The sequence below is a fragment of the Pelmatolapia mariae genome, linkage group LG5, assembly GCF_036321145.2.
Source record: "Pelmatolapia mariae isolate MD_Pm_ZW linkage group LG5, Pm_UMD_F_2, whole genome shotgun sequence".
NCBI lineage: Eukaryota > Metazoa > Chordata > Actinopteri > Cichliformes > Cichlidae > Pelmatolapia > Pelmatolapia mariae.
In genome coordinates this window covers 29,247,291-29,265,875 of record NC_086231.1, presented here as the reverse complement: position 1 = coordinate 29,265,875, position 18,585 = coordinate 29,247,291, and the positions used below count along the sequence as shown (strand labels likewise).

The 18,585-nt window shown below is 40.5% G+C and overlaps 1 protein-coding gene and 1 pseudogene across 1 annotated transcript; both read right to left on the bottom strand.

Annotated features, from left to right (window-relative positions):
• Positions 1 to 2,666: 2,666 nt before the first annotated feature.
• On the bottom strand, positions 2,667 to 11,354 carry LOC134628252 (cadherin-like protein 26; annotated as a pseudogene).
• Positions 11,355 to 11,533: 179 nt separating this feature from the next.
• On the bottom strand, positions 11,534 to 17,398 carry LOC134628251 (cadherin-like protein 26). Its single transcript, XM_063475018.1, has 12 exons — positions 17,358 to 17,398; positions 16,805 to 16,904; positions 15,407 to 15,556; positions 14,911 to 15,052; positions 14,643 to 14,806; positions 13,848 to 13,979; positions 13,152 to 13,334; positions 12,625 to 12,941; positions 12,398 to 12,540; positions 12,088 to 12,312; positions 11,765 to 11,986; positions 11,534 to 11,667 (listed from the first exon to the last, which is right to left on the bottom strand). Exons 1-12 carry the CDS (start codon positions 17,396 to 17,398, stop codon positions 11,534 to 11,536), a joined length of 1,953 nt encoding a protein of 650 aa, XP_063331088.1.
• Between the last annotated feature and the right edge of the window lie 1,187 nt (positions 17,399 to 18,585).

Below are 18,585 nucleotides of genomic sequence, written 5' to 3'. Positions count from 1 at the left end.
TCGATTCTAGAACATAAATGATTGGTATCGGAGGAATCGATATTTCAGGATCGATCCGCACATCACTATTCTCTGGGTGGCTGGAGCAGCATCTAATAACCAACTCGCAAAATAAAACAAAATAAAATCAAACCAACAAACACGAAAACACCAGACATCATGATACAGACTTATAATTTGCACCGATGTTTTTCCTATACTCGAGTAAACAAACAATAAATATAAGAAGAGTAAGAAAATAAATATAGACTTTAGGACTAGGGGTAAAGGGATCAATAACAATTTAAAATGTATAATTTACAGTTTGATGATTTAAAGTCTCACACTGTCAGGTTTTGTGTCGTGGCGAGGACACACACACAACCTATTGAAAGGGGAGGGGGGGCCGGCTGCTTCCAAATAGAGCACATTTCATTCATAATGTTGTAAATCCAAGCCCATTATGTATTCATGATTTCAATCCTGGGTTGTGCGAAATCCCAGAAATAAACCCTAGACAAAGCGAATCTCTGAACTAAGGTGTAGGTATATTAGGTTATGTTGTGATGATCCTCGAGTTGGGTGGATGGGTGTTCATACTGGAGTGCAAAATTAAAACCAGTGTCATCAGGTCCTCAGTTTAGAAAAAAGAGAAAAGAAGAGGAGAAACCGGAAAGCAGATGTGTCATTGGATAATGGCAGGTCATGTATCCTGACACAATCAGAATCAGAATCAGACTTACACATTAGTCATTACAAAAAGTTTATTTGAAATAATATTAAGATGTTCAAACAGAAAAACATTAAACATAAATATATAAAATATAACTATTTACAGAGAGACAGGAATAAAAAGGACCCAGCTTAAAGTGGAAGAGCCTCAGGGAGAAGGAGGAGAAAAATAAGAACCCTGGAGAGCCTGCTGCCTCATCAGAAAACTACTGATTGCTAGAATGAATGGCTTTGGCTGGACCTGCCCCTTTGAACTAAGTTAGAGCATGACGCCACCAGGCTCCTGATTGGTTGTTGCGGCGCGACTTGATGCTGGAGTTCAGATTTTTCCAACTTGAGCGGTAGATGCGATAAGTGCGAATGCACAAAATGCACCACACAAACTGCAGCGCGTATTTTACTTTGCGTTTCAAACGCGTCAGTCGCGCTACTTGGTTGCGCGAATCAGGCAGAAAAGCGTCTTCCTGATGCAAATCTGCTTCTGAAGTTTTGTGCAACCCCCAGTCGCACTTCATAGCACTCCTCCATTGACTTTACATGTAAACCTGAAGCTCTGGTCGCGTCTATCGCGTTCGGTGTGAACGCACCGTGAGTGTGCAGCTGCATGGACTAAGGGACAGATCTCGCAGCTTGCCGTGAATTTGTGGAAAGAGACTAGAGTTCCAGGTAGGAGCACCATTTTGTTTTCTTTTAGGACCGTTGGTTCCTACACACGCAAGCATCGATCCAGGCCTGCACCAAGGGGACTTGGGAAATCAGGGGTGTGAGAGAGTGTGTGCATGTGTGGGGCCCATTACGGTAACTGTTTAACTGTTGTTATTGTTATAATTTATCATTGCAAGAGACTGTTTACTTTAATAATTTATTGGGTGTTTATCGATCCATTCAGTAAACCCGCTTAGTTGAAACGGAAGATCTTGTGTGTTGTACTGTTTCTTATATATAGTTCAGAGTAAGATAAAGGTGTTATACGTGTGTAACTCGGGGGAGCTTGCACTGAGGGCAATGGGTAAGTTCAAGGTAACTAGAACTCAGGGCGTACCCGGCTATAGTGGAGTACTGAGTCAGGGGCGCTACATATGTCAGAGATCTTTAGATGAATTGTATGCTGACTAGGGCTGGGCAAAACGATTATTTTCCTAATCGATGAATCTAGCGATTAATTTTTCGATGCATCGATTAATCTAATGATTAATTTTTCAATCCGATTCGATTTCGATTTGATTCGATTATCGATTATTTCCCCATTATTTGACTTGTATAGCAATTTTACATTTACTAATTTATGTATTTCAATGAAAAACACAAATTTCTTCATTTGAACACCTTTTAATAAAAAAAATGCAAATTTTGCAAGTTGTGCATTGGAGATTTAATAAAAACAAAATCCACAATAAAATTGTAGAACAATCTTCTGTTTTTAACAAAAAATGAAATGCTGTGCAACACAAATATGAATAAAGGAAATCATAGCAAAAAATTAATAAAATATAAACAGCAGCAATGGCATCTTTGAACAAATAAAACGTAACATTCACTTTGCTCTCTGCAAAAAAAGTGCTCTTCGCTAACAAAATATCCATTTTGCTGCCTTCTCTCCTATTTCTGGGTGTTTGTGTTCAATCACGTTCATCACATGAAGTAGTTATGCACTGGAGTGGAGGAATGTTAGCATTTCTACATGCTCAGCAGTCAGGCTTGCCCTTTTTTTGGTGACAATGTTTCCAGCAACTGAAAAAAGCCTTTCAGATGGTGTTGATGTGGCAGGTACAGCCAGATATGATTTGGCTAAAGTAGCCAGTGTGGGGAATCTTGTTGCATTATTCTTCCACCATGTAAGGGGGTCATTATCCCTTGGAATAGGGGCTTCCCCAAAATACAACAGTACTTCTTTCCTCACTGCCTCATTTTCTCCATCCTCACCCTGGTCAATTTTTTCATTACAATCTTCCTCCTCAGAATCTGTACCCAACAAAGTGTCCAACACAGACCTCTTCTTTGTTGCGGGACTTGCTGACAGAGACTGTGACATAAGACTGTCCACTAAGAACATTAGTGGCTTGCTCATAAGGCTTGAGCACCTCCTTCAATTCATCCAGAAGAACCCGCTGATCACTTTTCAGATCTAGGTACTGTTTCCCACGCTGTGTGACTTCTGGATCTGAAAGTGTCACAACCACTGGCCATCTCTGTTCCAACAGACGTTCAATCATGTAGTATGAACTGTTCCATCTGAAAGCGGCATCCTGGATTAGTTTGTGCTCAGCTGTACCCATCTGCTTTTGCTTCTGCTTAAGTTTGGTGCTAGCTGGCTCACTTTTCCTGATGTGCTTTACAAGGCCCCGTGCAGCCGATAGTGCCTTATCAATCTTGGGGTCTTTCAGTGCATGGTTTACAACCAGTTGCAGTGTATGCCCGGCACACCGATAGGACATCACTCCAAACTTCTCTTTCAGGATGTGGAGAGCTGCAACTATGTTACTTGCATTATCATGCACAATGGCAAGGACATTATGCAAGGAAATGTGGAATTTTTCTGCCACCTTCTCCACCCAGGAGGCAAGATTTTCTGCAGTGTGGCGCTCTTCAACTGACAGTGTTGCTAAATTGAAGGAGAGAAGATCCCAATTGTCATTAATGAAATGACAAGTTACCCCTAAGTAGGACTCTGTGACCAGACTTGTCCAAGTATCAGTGGTAAGGGAGATTTTGGATGTGGCCTTTTTTAGTTCATTCCTTAGTTTCTCCACTGAAGTTTCATACTTTCTCTCCATCATTAGTAAGTTAGTAAAAACTTACGGTGGTTTGTCCTGTTCCTGGATGCCGTCGTTTGAGGTGCTGGTGCATAGACGTCGTGCTTTTATGATAGGCCATTTCCACTTTACAAAGCCGGCAAACAACTGAATCACTTCATTTTCTGTTAAATTATTCCCATACTGTAGAACTACGTGTTTGGGTGGAGTGATTTAAGTTGACTGCGGCTGCCTCACTCATGTTGCCGCTACTCGCTGCCGCCATCTCTGTTTTGAAAGTGACAACGCATCGACGCGCATTTTTTTCGATTACGTCGACGCGTCGTCCCAGCCCTAATGCTGACCAGGGCGCACTCTGGGCTCCTTCACCAGACCAGCTGTGTAACCTTGAAGAAATGATCATAAAGTGGTGTGCTTGGCTGTCATGCATATAGAAGCCAGTTGGTGAAACTTTGGACCCAGATCTTCCAGTGCGTCCTGAAATGAACCCTCTTCAGAAATACTGATTGCTTCCAGCTCTGAGGTGGTGTCTGAGTTCCCCTCCTCTGCATAGATGTGAAGCTCATCATCCAGTGAGTCCCCTTCTTTCACCTGGAACAAAGTTAGCTTCTGTAAAAGGTGGAACATGTCAAAGGCAAATATGCCTACAGTGATTTTTTAATAGTACAAGCTCATACATCTTTAATAACGCAACATAGGAGATGTGACATACTTAAGACTACCAACCTGATGAAGCTGCATGTCATTAGACTCCGTAGCACAGCTCACGTTTTGTGATTGGAGGACGTTCATATTGCCCATGTCTTCAAACTGCACACAAAAAGTTCACACATTTCATTATTTCTGACTTCAAAGTAAAAATTACAAACACAAATGTCTGGTGTTCTACCTGACTGCTGCTGTCACAGCCAGAGGTCCAGTTTGACTGAAATTTGAAGAACACAAAGATATAGTTATTATTTTAAGATCCATTTGTAAGACATCCTCAATTTTCAGTGGGTGTTTACAACCTGGGTCCCAGTGTAGCTGGAATGGTGGGACAGGCTTTCTCTTCTTAAATTCTCACGTGGTGAGTGGATGAAGCTCTGCTTCATTTCATGTTGAAAAGGATGACAACACCAGGAGGTGAACTATAGAGGATTCTGTTTATCACACTCTCAAGGGATGCTTCACAAAAGTACATGCTCCATGGAAGAATGACCTACCCTAGGTTGTGAGTGTAAGCTGTGAAAACTGCCAAAAGTCACCCTTGCTGAAAGTCTTCCATTTCTCATCCCATTCAGTGGAATACGGAAATTAGATTGATTATATTGCTCCATACAAACAGGTTTTTCCATAATAGTTGCAGGAAACTTTATAGAAAAAGAAATGGTTTATTGATATTTGCCTTAAAATGGGTCATTGGCATGGTAGCAAATGTTTCTAAACAGTGACCTCGCAGTTGTCTCCTGGTGCCTCAGTGTTTGACTGGAGGAGGATTCCTCCAGAACAATCTTCAGGCTCCATAGTGATGAACTCTCTTTTGGTCGAGATGCTGAATGCCAGCAGCAGCAGAACTGTCAAAGAGTAAAATAAAACTTATGCTGGGTTCTTAGAGATGTTAGCACACATCCCAGTTCTCCTACGCTAAATTAAATGCTGTGTTTCTTACATAGAAGTAGTAAGAGTGAACAAATTATTATGCATAAAGCATAATGGCCAACGTTTACTTCAGAGTTCTGGCGAGTTCGACAGTTTGGTGTCACAGTGCAGCCACATGCAGTCACACTGAGGTTGTAAACTTTAAATGCTCCCTGCATGTCGGAGATCTTTAGATGAATTGTGTGTTGACCAGAGGACACACCGGGCTCCTTCACCATAACCAGGATTCAGTCTCCATTTTCCTTCAACATTTCCCAACAGTTCAAAAGTGAAAGGCCCTCCATAAGGTGCTTCATCTGGGTCAAAGGCCTCGATGTTGGTGGTTGTGGGGGCATCAGACACACACACATCCAGGCTGTCCACTCTTAGCTGTGGTACGTTGTCATTCTGGTCCCACACATGGATATGTAGTGTAGCTGTTCCTGTCATTGGTGGTATACCTGTCCAAGATGCAATAAATGTAGTAAAAAAGCTGTTTTTTAGATTTTTTGTTTGTTCTTTAATACTCAGAGTGTGTGTTTACCTTTGTCAACTGCATACACTAAGATGGTGTAGGTGCCGTTAACAACATGTGGAGATTCTCTGTCGGGCGTCTTTATCATTGTGATGTTTCCTGTGAGGGGATCCACCGTCACCCAGCCAGCAGGATCATTTCCTACCTTGTAACTGTGGACAGATTCAGTGCACTTAGACAGAACTGAACAGCTTCAGATCAACGTTCAGAGATGTTTAATCAAATAAATCGCTTACACAAACTCTTTGGAATAACTGGAGTCAGGATCCACAGCCGTCACTTTATCAACCCAGGTTCCAACAAGTACGTTCTCCATCACTGTGACCTCTTTCAGGGTCACGTTGAACTCAGGAGGGTCATTGGCATCCTCCACATCAGTGGTGACTTTTACAGACTGAGGTTCAGCTGCACCAGAGGGATCATAGCCTTTAATGGTGTCAACTTTCCAAAGGCCTGAGGGCGTCCTCTCTTTTACTTCACAGGAGTAATACAGTGCCTCGTTTTCCACTGACATCAACAGCTCCCTCTGCGCCCCATTCTCAAAGTCTAAAGGCTGAAATTATACAACAGAGTTGCAAAATCACAAAATTTTTATTTGTGAAATTCAGAAGCTAGTTTCAGCATCATTATATAAGAGTATAATGTTTGCTAGCCTCAAAAGCAGGTTTGACAACTATTTATTACTTACAGAGAAGTTGAAAAAGTAGTTACAGAGAAACTGTGGGTGTCACTGTAATGTATGGCATGTAGTCAAACACCACTTACTTCAACTACTGTCAGGATCCCATCATTAGTCTCTAAGTCTGTTAGTATCTTGAAGTTCTCTCCCTAAACGCAAAAACGTAGTTTCCAAAAATCTCCACCCTGGCAGGAGTTTTTAAAAATGTCACCTTTCAGTGACCCAAAATGCCATTTATGTGTGGACGAAAGGCCCAAATGCATAGAAAAAGCTGTGTTTTCAAAAATACCCGTGTACATGTGGACGTAGCCTTAGTTTCTCAAAAAATCTCTCAGAAATTCTAATAGTTTGTTTGAAAAAAAATTAGGTGTTATCTATTTTGCTACATTAACAAGATAATATCAGAAATAATCTTCTTAAAAAGAGCTTCTTGTCACTCCAAGATATGTTTAAGTACATTTTCTAATTTATGTATAATTTGTCAAATATTACAACAGCTGACAAATAGTTAAGTCTTCATTTGTTTTTCCTGAATAATAGATCCACATCATCCTCCCTATGATGTAAAATATAGTCTAGACTTGCACAATGTAAAGTACATAAATACTGTTCTGGCAGGCAGGAAAATTGGGCTTTGTATTTAAGTAAATTATCTTGATTTTATAAACTTTAGTTCTTGGATGGTAATAATATAAATTACAGAGTAGTTAATCCTCAGGAGTAGAAATTTCACTAAATAGTCGTCTTCTTTCATACGGTTGCAGTGTCTCTTCAGTTTTGTTTTCATATGCTGATGTTTTCATTCAAAAGATGTTTTAGCATCATAGACTGCAGAATGTACATAAATTCTTTTTACTTTTACGTTGTATGCTCAGATTTTGATATATTTTATATGGAGACAAAAAAATACTCAAGACAATTTAAAAAAACTAAAGCAGTCAATGTGTTATTTAAATTTTTCATTTATTCTAATAGGTACTGTAAAATTCTCCTCTAAGAGATTCATCTTGGCCTTCTTGCAGGATTAAAGCTCAAAAATGAGTACACACACAAGATATAATTCATTTCTTTATGCTTGTTAGGCAAAAATGAAGAGACAGCGCTGACAGTCACAAGAGACGAAGAGGAACTCAGATACCAGCTATGCTGAAGTTTTCGCAACATTACTCGAGTTTTGGAGGTAAAAGGCAAGTAAGGACCACGTCAGGGTGGAGTTTACAGATTATTTTTTACACTATCAAGGTGCAGGTTGTGGGTAGTGAGATCATCTAATGTCATATAATCTTTAGCTTGAGATCCATTATTCAGGTGCCCAGTGATCAAAAGTTGATAGGCAGAAGGGGGAGACATTGAGCTACAAGTGAGCTGTGTAGGGTGTAGGTGAGATTTTCTGTTCTGTTGTTGGGTTACCACTTCTTAGTTTCACTGTACTTCAGCGTGTGACAGTTCACTATTAGCGATGTCTGATTGTCAAAGTATTCATTCATTTTGCTGGAATCCTTCACTTGCCCCTATTCCTAATTATATCCCTCCATGTACTAGCAGCAGCAGCCTCTTGAGCCCATGAGACCTGGTTACCGCCACTTCTTCCACACTAAACTCTGTTCTAAAAGCTGTGTGAGCATACAATCAAGGCAGGGCCCGATTGTTTTGATAGAATTGATTGAGCAATCCTTTAACTTTAATGAAAATGAACCATGCTACAAAAAATAAGCATCAAAATATTGATGAGCATATTTTCTTTTTAGCAAATTCCATTAACTCACAACCCAAATAATTTCTCTGCACACTCTTCCAACAACCACACCAACCCATCGCACTGTACCACTGCATTACATGTACTAAATCAGTGCTCATCCAAAGATTGATATGCAAAGGAAAGCTGTCAGTCCTCTTATTAAAATGATCTTGTTTGAGATACCACATGACCCTATTTTCCTTCTTACTTTGCATCATTGTAATAAAGCTGAAAGCTGAGTCCATTTCCAATGCGAGCAAGTAAAGAGCAGTAAAAAATAAAATAAAATAAAAACAACAAAAAAAGATGCAGAAGCAGAAAACAAACAAACAAAAAACAAAAACAAAACATAAGTATAAAAAATAAGCCAAGAAACCAGAGCTGGTTAAAGGCACTCAGATGTTTTCATGTTAAATTTGTAGCTCCTGGTATGTTATGTCAGGGTGTGTGGCTGGTGGGATGTGGACCCAATTGGAAGACTCAGAAGAGAAAGAGTGAACTCAAAACCAAGTTTTATTTCTGGTAAATCACAGAGAAAAAAACCTACAACATACAACAACAATCACCAAAGTAAAACAGGAAGACAGACACAAATGAATGGGGACGTCATGGTTCTGGGTTGTTGACCCAGTGTTTGTGTTTTGGACGTATGAATCTTGTTTGTTTATTGTCTTGATCTTGAACAGTGGGTTATAGTTCTTAGATTAGTTTTCTTGTGCTTATGAGTTTTCTGATTATGTTGTTTATGCTTTGTGATTCAGGTTGATTGTAGGTTATCAGACTTCCTTTAATGTTCCCTTTTCTGTCTTGTCTTCATGTTTATTTATCTCTGTGTCCCTCGATCTCCCTCTCTCTGTCTCCAAGTTCTTAGTGTTTCCAGATTTTCCAAGTGTTTTTCCAGCTTAGGTTTTCACGATTCGTTCCTTTTTCAGTTTGGTTTTCTTGGGCGACCGTGGTTCAGGGGGTTGGGACGCTCATCTGTAACCGTTCGATCCCCCAGCTCTCTCTGTCCTGGTTGTTGTGTCCTTGGGCAAGACACTTTACCCTACCGCCTACTGGTGTTGGCCAGAGGGGCCGATGGCGCGATATGGCAGCCTCGCTTCTGTCAGTCTGCCCCAGGGCAGCTGTGGCTTCAACTGTGGTTTGCCTGCACCAGTGTGTGAATGTGAGAGTGAATGAATAATGCATAGAAAAGCGCTATATAAATCCAATCCATTATTATTATTATGATTTTTGTAATGTAAGCCGTTTACATTACAAAAAAATTATTCAGGCTGGTTGTCAAACCAGCCTGAATAAACGACTCGTCTTCTGTCAGCCCCTTTCTCTGTGTGTCTGCATTTGGGTTGTCCCCTCTGCTCCACATGCTGCCCGCAGATTGTGACAGGGGAGAGAAGACTAACTTCGCACATGAGACACAGGAGGACAAAACACAGACCTGAACAGAATACACTGAACACTACTTAAATAAGAAGCACTGAGGCGGCTGGGAGATAAAGCAAAAATATAAACAATACAGCTTATAATACAAAAGGAGTAAACCTCAAACACAAATGATCCTCAAAACCAAAACAGAACCAAAACTGTTCTCAGAAACCCTGAGTCCAAAACCCTGTAACACCTTTAAAACTACTGGTAAAAACACATCTATCGTGGCCACAGATGCTCGAGATTCAACACAAAAGCAAGATCTCTTTTTTTAAAAAGAGACATGCTTTACCTATCATGACTAACTCCCAGTATGTATGTGGTGCAGGCAGTTTCAGGAGCTCTTCAAACCTGATTACTGTGGACACCACATAATCAATTCATTTTTATTTTGGCATTAATTTTAAGCTCTGGGTATATATATACCAGTTTGTTTTTAAACAGGAGGAGGAACCTCTCAGAGATTAGCACTGTGACAAAGACCCCACAACCTCCTTGATCTCCAGCCTCACCCGCAAAAAAAGGTAAATAATAAAAAATGCCTTTTTACGAGGACCACCTGGGCCGAATACCACTGAGCAGAGAGCGCTCCCAAAAGTTGGTATAGGTAGACTCTGAAGGGTTTCCATTTTCTTAAAACTGTTGTAAATACTGTAGTTTTCTACTTGTTTAAGAGGGACCACCTTGAGTTTCACCCTTTGCATGAGCACTCAGTGAATGATTTTTGTTTTTTTTGTTTATCCCAAATACAAATTTGCATTTTGGATCCTAACATGAAAGCGAAGAACAATTGCAATCCAGCAACGGTGCACTTTTGCTTTTCTTTCCTCATTTTGATATGAAAAATGAAGATGCATGTGGCACAGTTATTAAATACATGTGATTAACAATATCGCTCTCTGGTAGTATATCTCATGCAGAAGTGGTTGCCACAAACCCTTTTTAATTAACCCCAAATCTGAATGGAATAAAGGGATTAAATGCCTTCTTCCTCACACTTGAAACAAAAATTTTTGCTACATAACAGGATATCCTGAGTACTGTGTTTGTGTCGGGCTGCAAATAGAAGCCAGTTGGTGAAACTCTGGACCCAGATCTTCCAGTGTGTCCTGAAATGAATCCCATTCAGAAATACTGATTGCCTCCAGCCCTGAGGTGGTGTCTAAATCCCCCTCCTCTTCATAGATGTGAAGCCCATCGTCTCCTAAGTCCACTTCTTTCTTCCGGAGTGAGGTCACTGTCTGAAAATTTTGCAAAATGTAACTTATTATTTTTTTGAATGATGCATGCTCATATGTTTTGAATATTGCAGCATAAGAGATGTAACTTACTGAAGAGATTGCGCACTGAAGCAGTTTAACCTGCATGTCATTAGACTCCGTAGCACAGCTCAAGTTTTGTGATTGGAGGACGTTCATATTGCCCATGTCTTCAAACTGCACACAAAAGGTTCACACATTCATTTATCTCTGATTTCAAAGTAAAAGATTACAAACACAAATCTCTGGTGTTCTACCTGATGGCTGCTGTCATAGCCAGTGGTTAGTGGAGAATTCCAGTTTGACTGAAATTTAAAGAACACAAAGATATAGTTATTATTTTAAGATCCATTTGTAAGACATCCTAGATCTTCTGTGGGTGTGTACAACCTGGTTCCCAGTGTAGCTGTATTGGCTTTCTCTTCTGGAATTCCCAAAGCGTGAGTGGATGGGCCTCTGTGTAAAATCCTGTTCAAAAGGATGACAAGACCAGGAGGTGATCTATAGAGGATTCTGTTTATCACACTTTCAAGAGATGCTTTTACAAAAGTACATGCTCCATGGAAGAATGACCTACCCTAGGTTGTGAGCGTAAGCTCCGTAAACTGCCAAAAGTCTGAACTTCATTCATACCCACCCTTGCTGAATATCTCCCATTTCTCATCCCATTCAGTGGAATATGGAAATTAGATTGATTATATTGCTCCATACAAACAGGTTCTTCCATAATAGTGACAGGAATCTAAAGAAAAAGAAATGGTTTATTGATATTTGCCTTAAAATGGGTCACTGGCATGGTTGCAAATGTTTCTAAACAGTGACCTCGCAGTCGTCTCCTGGTGCCTCAGTGGTTGATTGGAGGAGGATTCCTACAGAACAATCTTCAGGCTCTATAGTGACAAACTCTCTTTTGGACGAGATGCTGAGTGCCATCAGCAGCAGAACTGTCAAAGAGTAAAATAAAACTTATGCTGGGTTCTTAGAGATGTTAGCACACATATCACAGTTCTCCTACACTAAAGTAAACTGTGTGTTTCTTACACAGAAGTAGTAAGAGTGAAGAAATTATTATGCATAAAGCATAAGAGCCAACTGTTATTTCAGAGTTCCGGCGAATTTGACAGTTTGGTGTCACAGTGCAGTCACATGCAGTCACACTGAGGTTGTAAACTTTAAATGCTCCCTGCATGTCAGAGATCTTTAGATGAATCATGTGTTGACCAGGGTACACACCGGGCTCCTTCACCAGACCAGCTGTGTAACCTTGAAGAAATGATCAGAAAATGATAGGATACTTTAGGAGTTCTGGCTTTTGTGCTTGTTCTTCTGTAATATGTCACTAAATACACGAAGGATGTTTCTACCATAACCAGGATTCAGTCTCCATTTTCCTTCAGCATTTCCCAACAGTTCAAAAGTGAAAGGCCCTCCATAAGGTGCTTCATCTGGGTCAAAGGCCTCGATGTTGGTGGTTGTGGGGGCATCAGACACACACACATCCAGGCTGTCCACTCTTAGCTGTGGCACGTTGTCATTCTTGTCCCACACATGGATATGTAGTGTAGCTGTTCCTGTCATTGGTGGTATACCTGTCCAAGATGCAATAAATGTAGTAAAAACAGCTGTTTTTTAGATTTTTTTGTTTGTGTTTTAAAAGTCAGAGTGTGTGTTTACCTTTGTCAACTGCATACACTAAGATGGTGTAGATGCCGTTAACAACATGTGGAGATTCTCTATCGGGCGTCTTTATCATTGTGATGTTTCCTGTGAGGGGATCCACCATCACCCAGCCAGCAGGATCATTTCCTACCTTGTAACTGTGGACAGATTCAGTGCACTTAGACAGAACTGAACAGCTTCAGATCAATGTTCAGAGATGTTTAATCAAATAAATCGCTTACACAAACTCTTTGGAATAACTGGAGTCAGGATCCACAGCTGTCACTTTATCAACCCAGGTTCCAGCGGGTACATTCTCCATCACCGCGACCTCTTTCACCGTCATGCTGAACTCAGGAGGGTCATTGGTATCCTCCACATCAATGGTGACTTTTACAGACTGAGGTTCAGCTGCACCAGAGGGATCATGGCCTTTAATGGTGTCAACTTTCCAGAGGCCTGAGGGCGTCCTCTCTTTTACTTCACAGGAGTAATACGGTGCCTCGTTTTCCACTGAGATCAACAGCTCCCTCTGCGCCCCATTCTCAAAATCTAAAGGCTGAAATTAAACAACAGAGTTGCAAAATCCCAAAATGTTTCTTTGTGAAATTCAGAAGTTTCAGCATCATTATATAAGAGTATAATTTTTTTTAGCCTCAAAAGCAGGTTTGACAAATATATATTAATTACAAAGAAGTGAAGAGAAGGTAATTACAGAGAAACTGTGGGTGTCATTGTAATGTATGGCATGTAGCCAAACTCCACTTACTTCAACTACTGTCAGGATCCCATCATTAGTCTCTAAGTCTGTTAGTATCTGGAAGTTGTCTCTCTCGTCACCATTTACGGTGTATCTGGCTCTCCATCCCGAGGTGTGAGGGGTGTCTTTGTCTGTCACATGCAGCCTCAGAGGAGAGACCCGAGTCTCAAGCTCCTTCACTTTACCAGTGCCCTGTTGTTTGAATACAATGTGTATAACCCTTTAGAAGTACTCCCTGGTACTAGTACAAAACATGAAATGTATACAATTTCCTCATCTATGTTTATTGATATTACAATTTATACAATCATGGAATCAGTGTGGTTGATTAACAGTGTTTATATTCCTTGTAATTAGTTTCTGGCTTAGGCAGATATCATTCTATGAAATTATGATTTGGTGATTATATGAAGTGTGGACAAGTAATAACAACAAGGTAACTGCATCCATGTTTTAGGCCTTAAACTCAGTATAAATGCAACTGAAACATGATATTATCTGCATATTTTATTCTTTCCACCTTTCACAATTTTTCAGTTTACCTCAGTTTTCTTTTCTTATGTTTATATTTTGACTAATTGATGCCACATCATCATTGGGTCTTACCTTGTGTTCTGTATACACTACACATCGGTATCAGATTACAGGTGTGAAACTGCTGAAACACGTGCTGTTTGGAGTTTGTAACACCAACTGACTGCCTACCGTTTGACCGCTGATGACTGGAAGGTGGTTGTTGCCATTCCCTACGTGAATTACAACAGTGGTTGAACTGGACAGTTTGACTACTTCACCGTGGTCTTTGGCCTCCACCACTACTGTAAACTTTTCAGCCACCTTAACACAAGCAAATGGAGAGTTTTACATTAACAGACTAAAAGAAGATGGTAAAATGGTAAATGGCCTGTATTTATATAGCGCTTTAAGGACCCCAAAGCGCTTTACATATCCATCCATCCACCCATTCACACACTGGTGATGGCAAGCCACATTGTAGCCACAGCCACCCTGGGGCACACTGACAGAGGCGAGGCTGCCGGACACTGGCGCCACCGGGCCCTCTGGCCACCACCAGTAGGCAACGGGTGAAGTGTCTTGCCCAAGGACACAACGACCGAGACTGTCCAAGCCGGGGCTCGAACCAGCAACCTTCCGATTACAAGGCGAACTCCCAACTCTTGAGCCACGATCGCCCCAGACTAACAGACTAAAAGAAGAATAAAGAATTAATACTATTCTCTATATTTCCTCCCAAAGGAGTTGGACCACTTGTCACAAAATGTAGCTTACAGGTAATTTTATGAAGTACAGGAAGATAATTTGTTAATTGGAACAAAAGCACACATGAGAAAGCACTCAAAGCATGTATTCATATTTGCATAAATACTTAGTTTTAGTCTCATCAGTTACAGATCTAGCCAAACAGGAAATACCTCCGTTCTTCTTACTCATCTTTAAAGTGTTTCGTACTCCTGACATATCAACAAAAGTGTCTCTTACCTCATAATTTAAACATCCTTTGAATGAGATGTATCCAGACTCATCAATGAGGAGTTCAGTGTCTCTAACATTTGGAGACACAGATTTGATTTCATAGTGGAAGGTTGAGTTTAGTGTTTCACTCTTGTCTATGTCAGTTGCATGCACTTTCAAAAGATTGGAGCCTGTTGGGAAATAATATCTCAAGCTAATGAGTATATTTAATAATCACTGTGTAATTAAGTTCAAATCAAGACGCATTTTTTGTTTGCTTGTTTGTTAGTTTTACCTTGTGTGGATTCCTGAGGAACGTTAATCTCATACAGATCCCTCTCAAAGCGTGGTGGATTGTCATTGATGTCCTTTATGGAAATCTGAATTCCTAACCTGGTGTCAATTGATATGTCCATTTTTCTGGCCTCAAATCTTAGCTAGACGTCAAAAGATATCATGCAGAGTTAGTTACAGTATAAAGACAAACATGATAAATTGTTGGACATTGGGAATGTAGTGTGAGAAATCATAATACAAATATTTTTCAGTTCTCTGACAAGAAAATGTGCTTTAAAGATGTTTTAATGTCAATATTTTACATATTGTGTATGAAATCAGGGAAAACCTCATATTTACAGAGGATAATACATAATTTGATTAGAACTCTAATTTGTTTGTCCTGCAAACCTATTAACAGTGACTACTCCACAATAACAGATTTTCACGGTCACCGTGAACAGAAATTCTGCGGCATCACTACATGTTGGTGTTCAGCGTGTGTTGATTCTAACCTCAAGTGTGTGCCACTTCTCATAGTCCACGGCCTTGTGGACCTTCAACATGCCAGAGTGTTCGTCTATGGAGATGACTCCCATCGGCTCCTCGTCCACCCCTTGTCCATGCAGTTCAAAGTATATTCGATATTCCCTATCAACACTCACCTACATCACAACAGCAAATGTCCGTGAGGTCAGTTATGGTGGATACTACGGGTATTTTCTGGCAATTACATTAAAATGAAAGTTCCTCCCAAAATTAAATTGATTATTTTTGTATACTAAAAAAAGAAAGAAAGGACAAAACACACATTTGAAACACAAAATGGCTCGTAGACTGTTAGTGGACTTTTCTGTTTTAAGCAACTGATCATTCAATTCAATTTAATTCAATTCAATTCAATTCAATTCAATTCAATTCAATTCAATTTTATTTATATAGCGCCAAATCACAACAAAAGTCGCCTCAAGGCGCTTTATATTGCACAGTAGATCGCACAATAATAAATACAGAGAAAAACCCAACAATCAGATGACCCCCTATGAGCAAGCACTTTGGCGACAGTGGGAAGGAAAAACTCCCTTTTAACAGGAAGAAACCTCCGGCAGAACCAGGCTCAGGGAGGGGCGGCCATCTGCTGCGACCGGTTGGGGTGAGAAAAGGAAAACAGGATAAAGACATGCTGTGGAAGAGAGACAGAGATTAATAACAGATATGATTCGATGCAGAGAGGTCGATTAACACATAGTGAGTGAGAAAGGTGACTGGAAAGGAAAAACTCAATGCATCATGGGAATCCCCGGCAGCCTACGTCTATTGCAGCATAACTAAGGGAGGATTCAGGGTCACCTGGTCCAGCTCTAACTATATGCTTTAGCAAAAAGGAAAGTTTTAAGCCTAATCTTGAAAGTAGAGATAGTGTCTGTCTCCCGAATCCAAACTGGAAGCTGGTTCCACAGAAGAGGGGCCTGAAAACTGAAGGCTCTCCCTCCCATTCTACTTTTAAATACTCTAGGAACAACAAGTAAGCCTGCAGTGCGAGAGCGAAGTGCTCTAATAGGGTGATATGGTACTACAAGGTCATTAAGATAAGATGGGGCCTGATTATTTAAGACCTTGTATGTGAGGAGCAGGATTTTAAATTCAATTCTGGATTTAACAGGAAGCCAATGAAGGGAAGCCTTCATTGCCTTCCCTTCATTGCCTTCCCTTCATTGCATACAGCATTGTCATAAATGGACAATGCTGTATGCTTATTTCCATTACATTCAAGAGATGTTCTACATCTCTACAGCTAATATCATACGAAATGGGCAGCCAACACCAAGTCCAAAGTAAAAATATGTCATTCGGATTTGTCATTATTTATTTATGAAATTTGGAAATGGACATTTTCTGCTTGAATTTCTCACCTTGCCCAACTCATATGGGAATGGCCCTGGATGGCCCTCCTCAATCTCAAAGGAGTCAATAATCCACGCCCTTCTGTGACGGCTCAACAGTTCTGAGTTTGTTGCACTTGACAAACAATAAACCTGGAAGACAAAGCAGGAATGTAGGGGTATGGCTACAGACTGTAGCTTTAATTTATGTGACTGTGGAACTTCAGCGCTTTGTTGTACAGTTGGTAAACAGGTTTTGATAAGGTGAGTGCACACATATTTCTATTGATATACAAAGGCATTTTTCCTGTGTGTAGCGTGGTAAGAAAAATGAAACCATTTCAAATGAAGTCCCTGACTTTTATGGCTCATAACAAACCCTTAACTCCATTTTAAGCAATCTAAAAACTTAAAACAAAAATATGTTTTGGAGGATTTGTCTTCGTCGTCTATAAGAAGATTTCAGATAACATCTGTCACGTGGCATCTGTCATCTGTTATTATGTGGCCATATGACAGATGACGAGTTCGGCACACAAGATTTGCTCACATAATCAGCACATACTTTTATAAGAAATAAAATGTAACAGAGATGTTACATACCAACAGGATGAAGCGGAGCATGATTCTTGTTCAGTATATCCAGCTCAGAGTGAATGAGGACTGACTTTTTTCAGAGTAAAGAGACCCGGTCCTCTGCTTTCCACACCCACATACACAAGTGCAAAATCCAGTCTGTGTGTGTGTGTGTGGTTTCATACCTGTCTTTCCACGGAAGAAGCTTTATAACCTTTAAAACGTCATTGTTTGTTTGTAAACTTTTTATAATAGCTGAACGACGCGAACTTTGATCTTGCCTTTCAAATGCTTTATAATCACTGGCCCTCAGTGTGTATTCACTCAAAAATCATCACTCATGTGTGAAGAAGATACTATCTTCCCGCTTTTTCGGCATTTGATCCTGGGAATCCAACCAACATTATAAAGTCTCTGCAAACTGTGACTGCTTCAGAATCCTTTAGTGATACACACCCCCGTCTGGTGATCGAGGATTCCCTGAAGTAGAATTTTTCAAAATCTTGAAATAGGTTCAAGGTTCAAGGTTCAAGGTTCTTTATTTGTCACATGCATAGTTATACAAGTATAACACACAGTGAAATGTATCCTGACACGCTCCTCAACATGTGCAAAAAAAAAGGGGGGGGGGGGGGGGGTAGAGGAATAACATTATAAATATATATATATATATATAGTATATACATTAGGTGAATGTGCAGTAGTAGCAGCAAGCAGGTGAGTTCTGTACATTAATATGAATAGACATCTGACTATTTTACAGAATGGACAATATAAACATATTTAAAGTTAAAGGAATTGAGTGTCTGGAGGAGAGTCTCAGTCAATTATAGATGATGTGAGAGGGCGGGTGTGTGTGTGGGGGGGGTTTGGTTTAGGGCCCGGATGGCTTGAGGATAGAAGCTCCTCTTGAGTCTCTCTGTCCTTGCCCGGATGATGCGGAACCTTCTACCAGATTGTAGAAGTTGGAACAGTTTGTTGCCAGGATGGGACGGGTCCTTCAGTATCTGCGTTGCTCTAGTCCGGCATCTCCTGGTGTAGGTGTCCTGAAGCGGGGGGAGAGCAATCCTGCAGCAGTGTTCTGCTGTACGGATCACTCTCTGGAGAGCTTTTTGGTCCTTCACACAGCTGTTTCCAAACCACGATGTCATGTTCTGTGTGAGGATGCTCTCCACAGCGCCTGTATAGAAGATCCTGAGGATCTTTGGAGAGACCCTGAACTTCCTCAGTTGTCG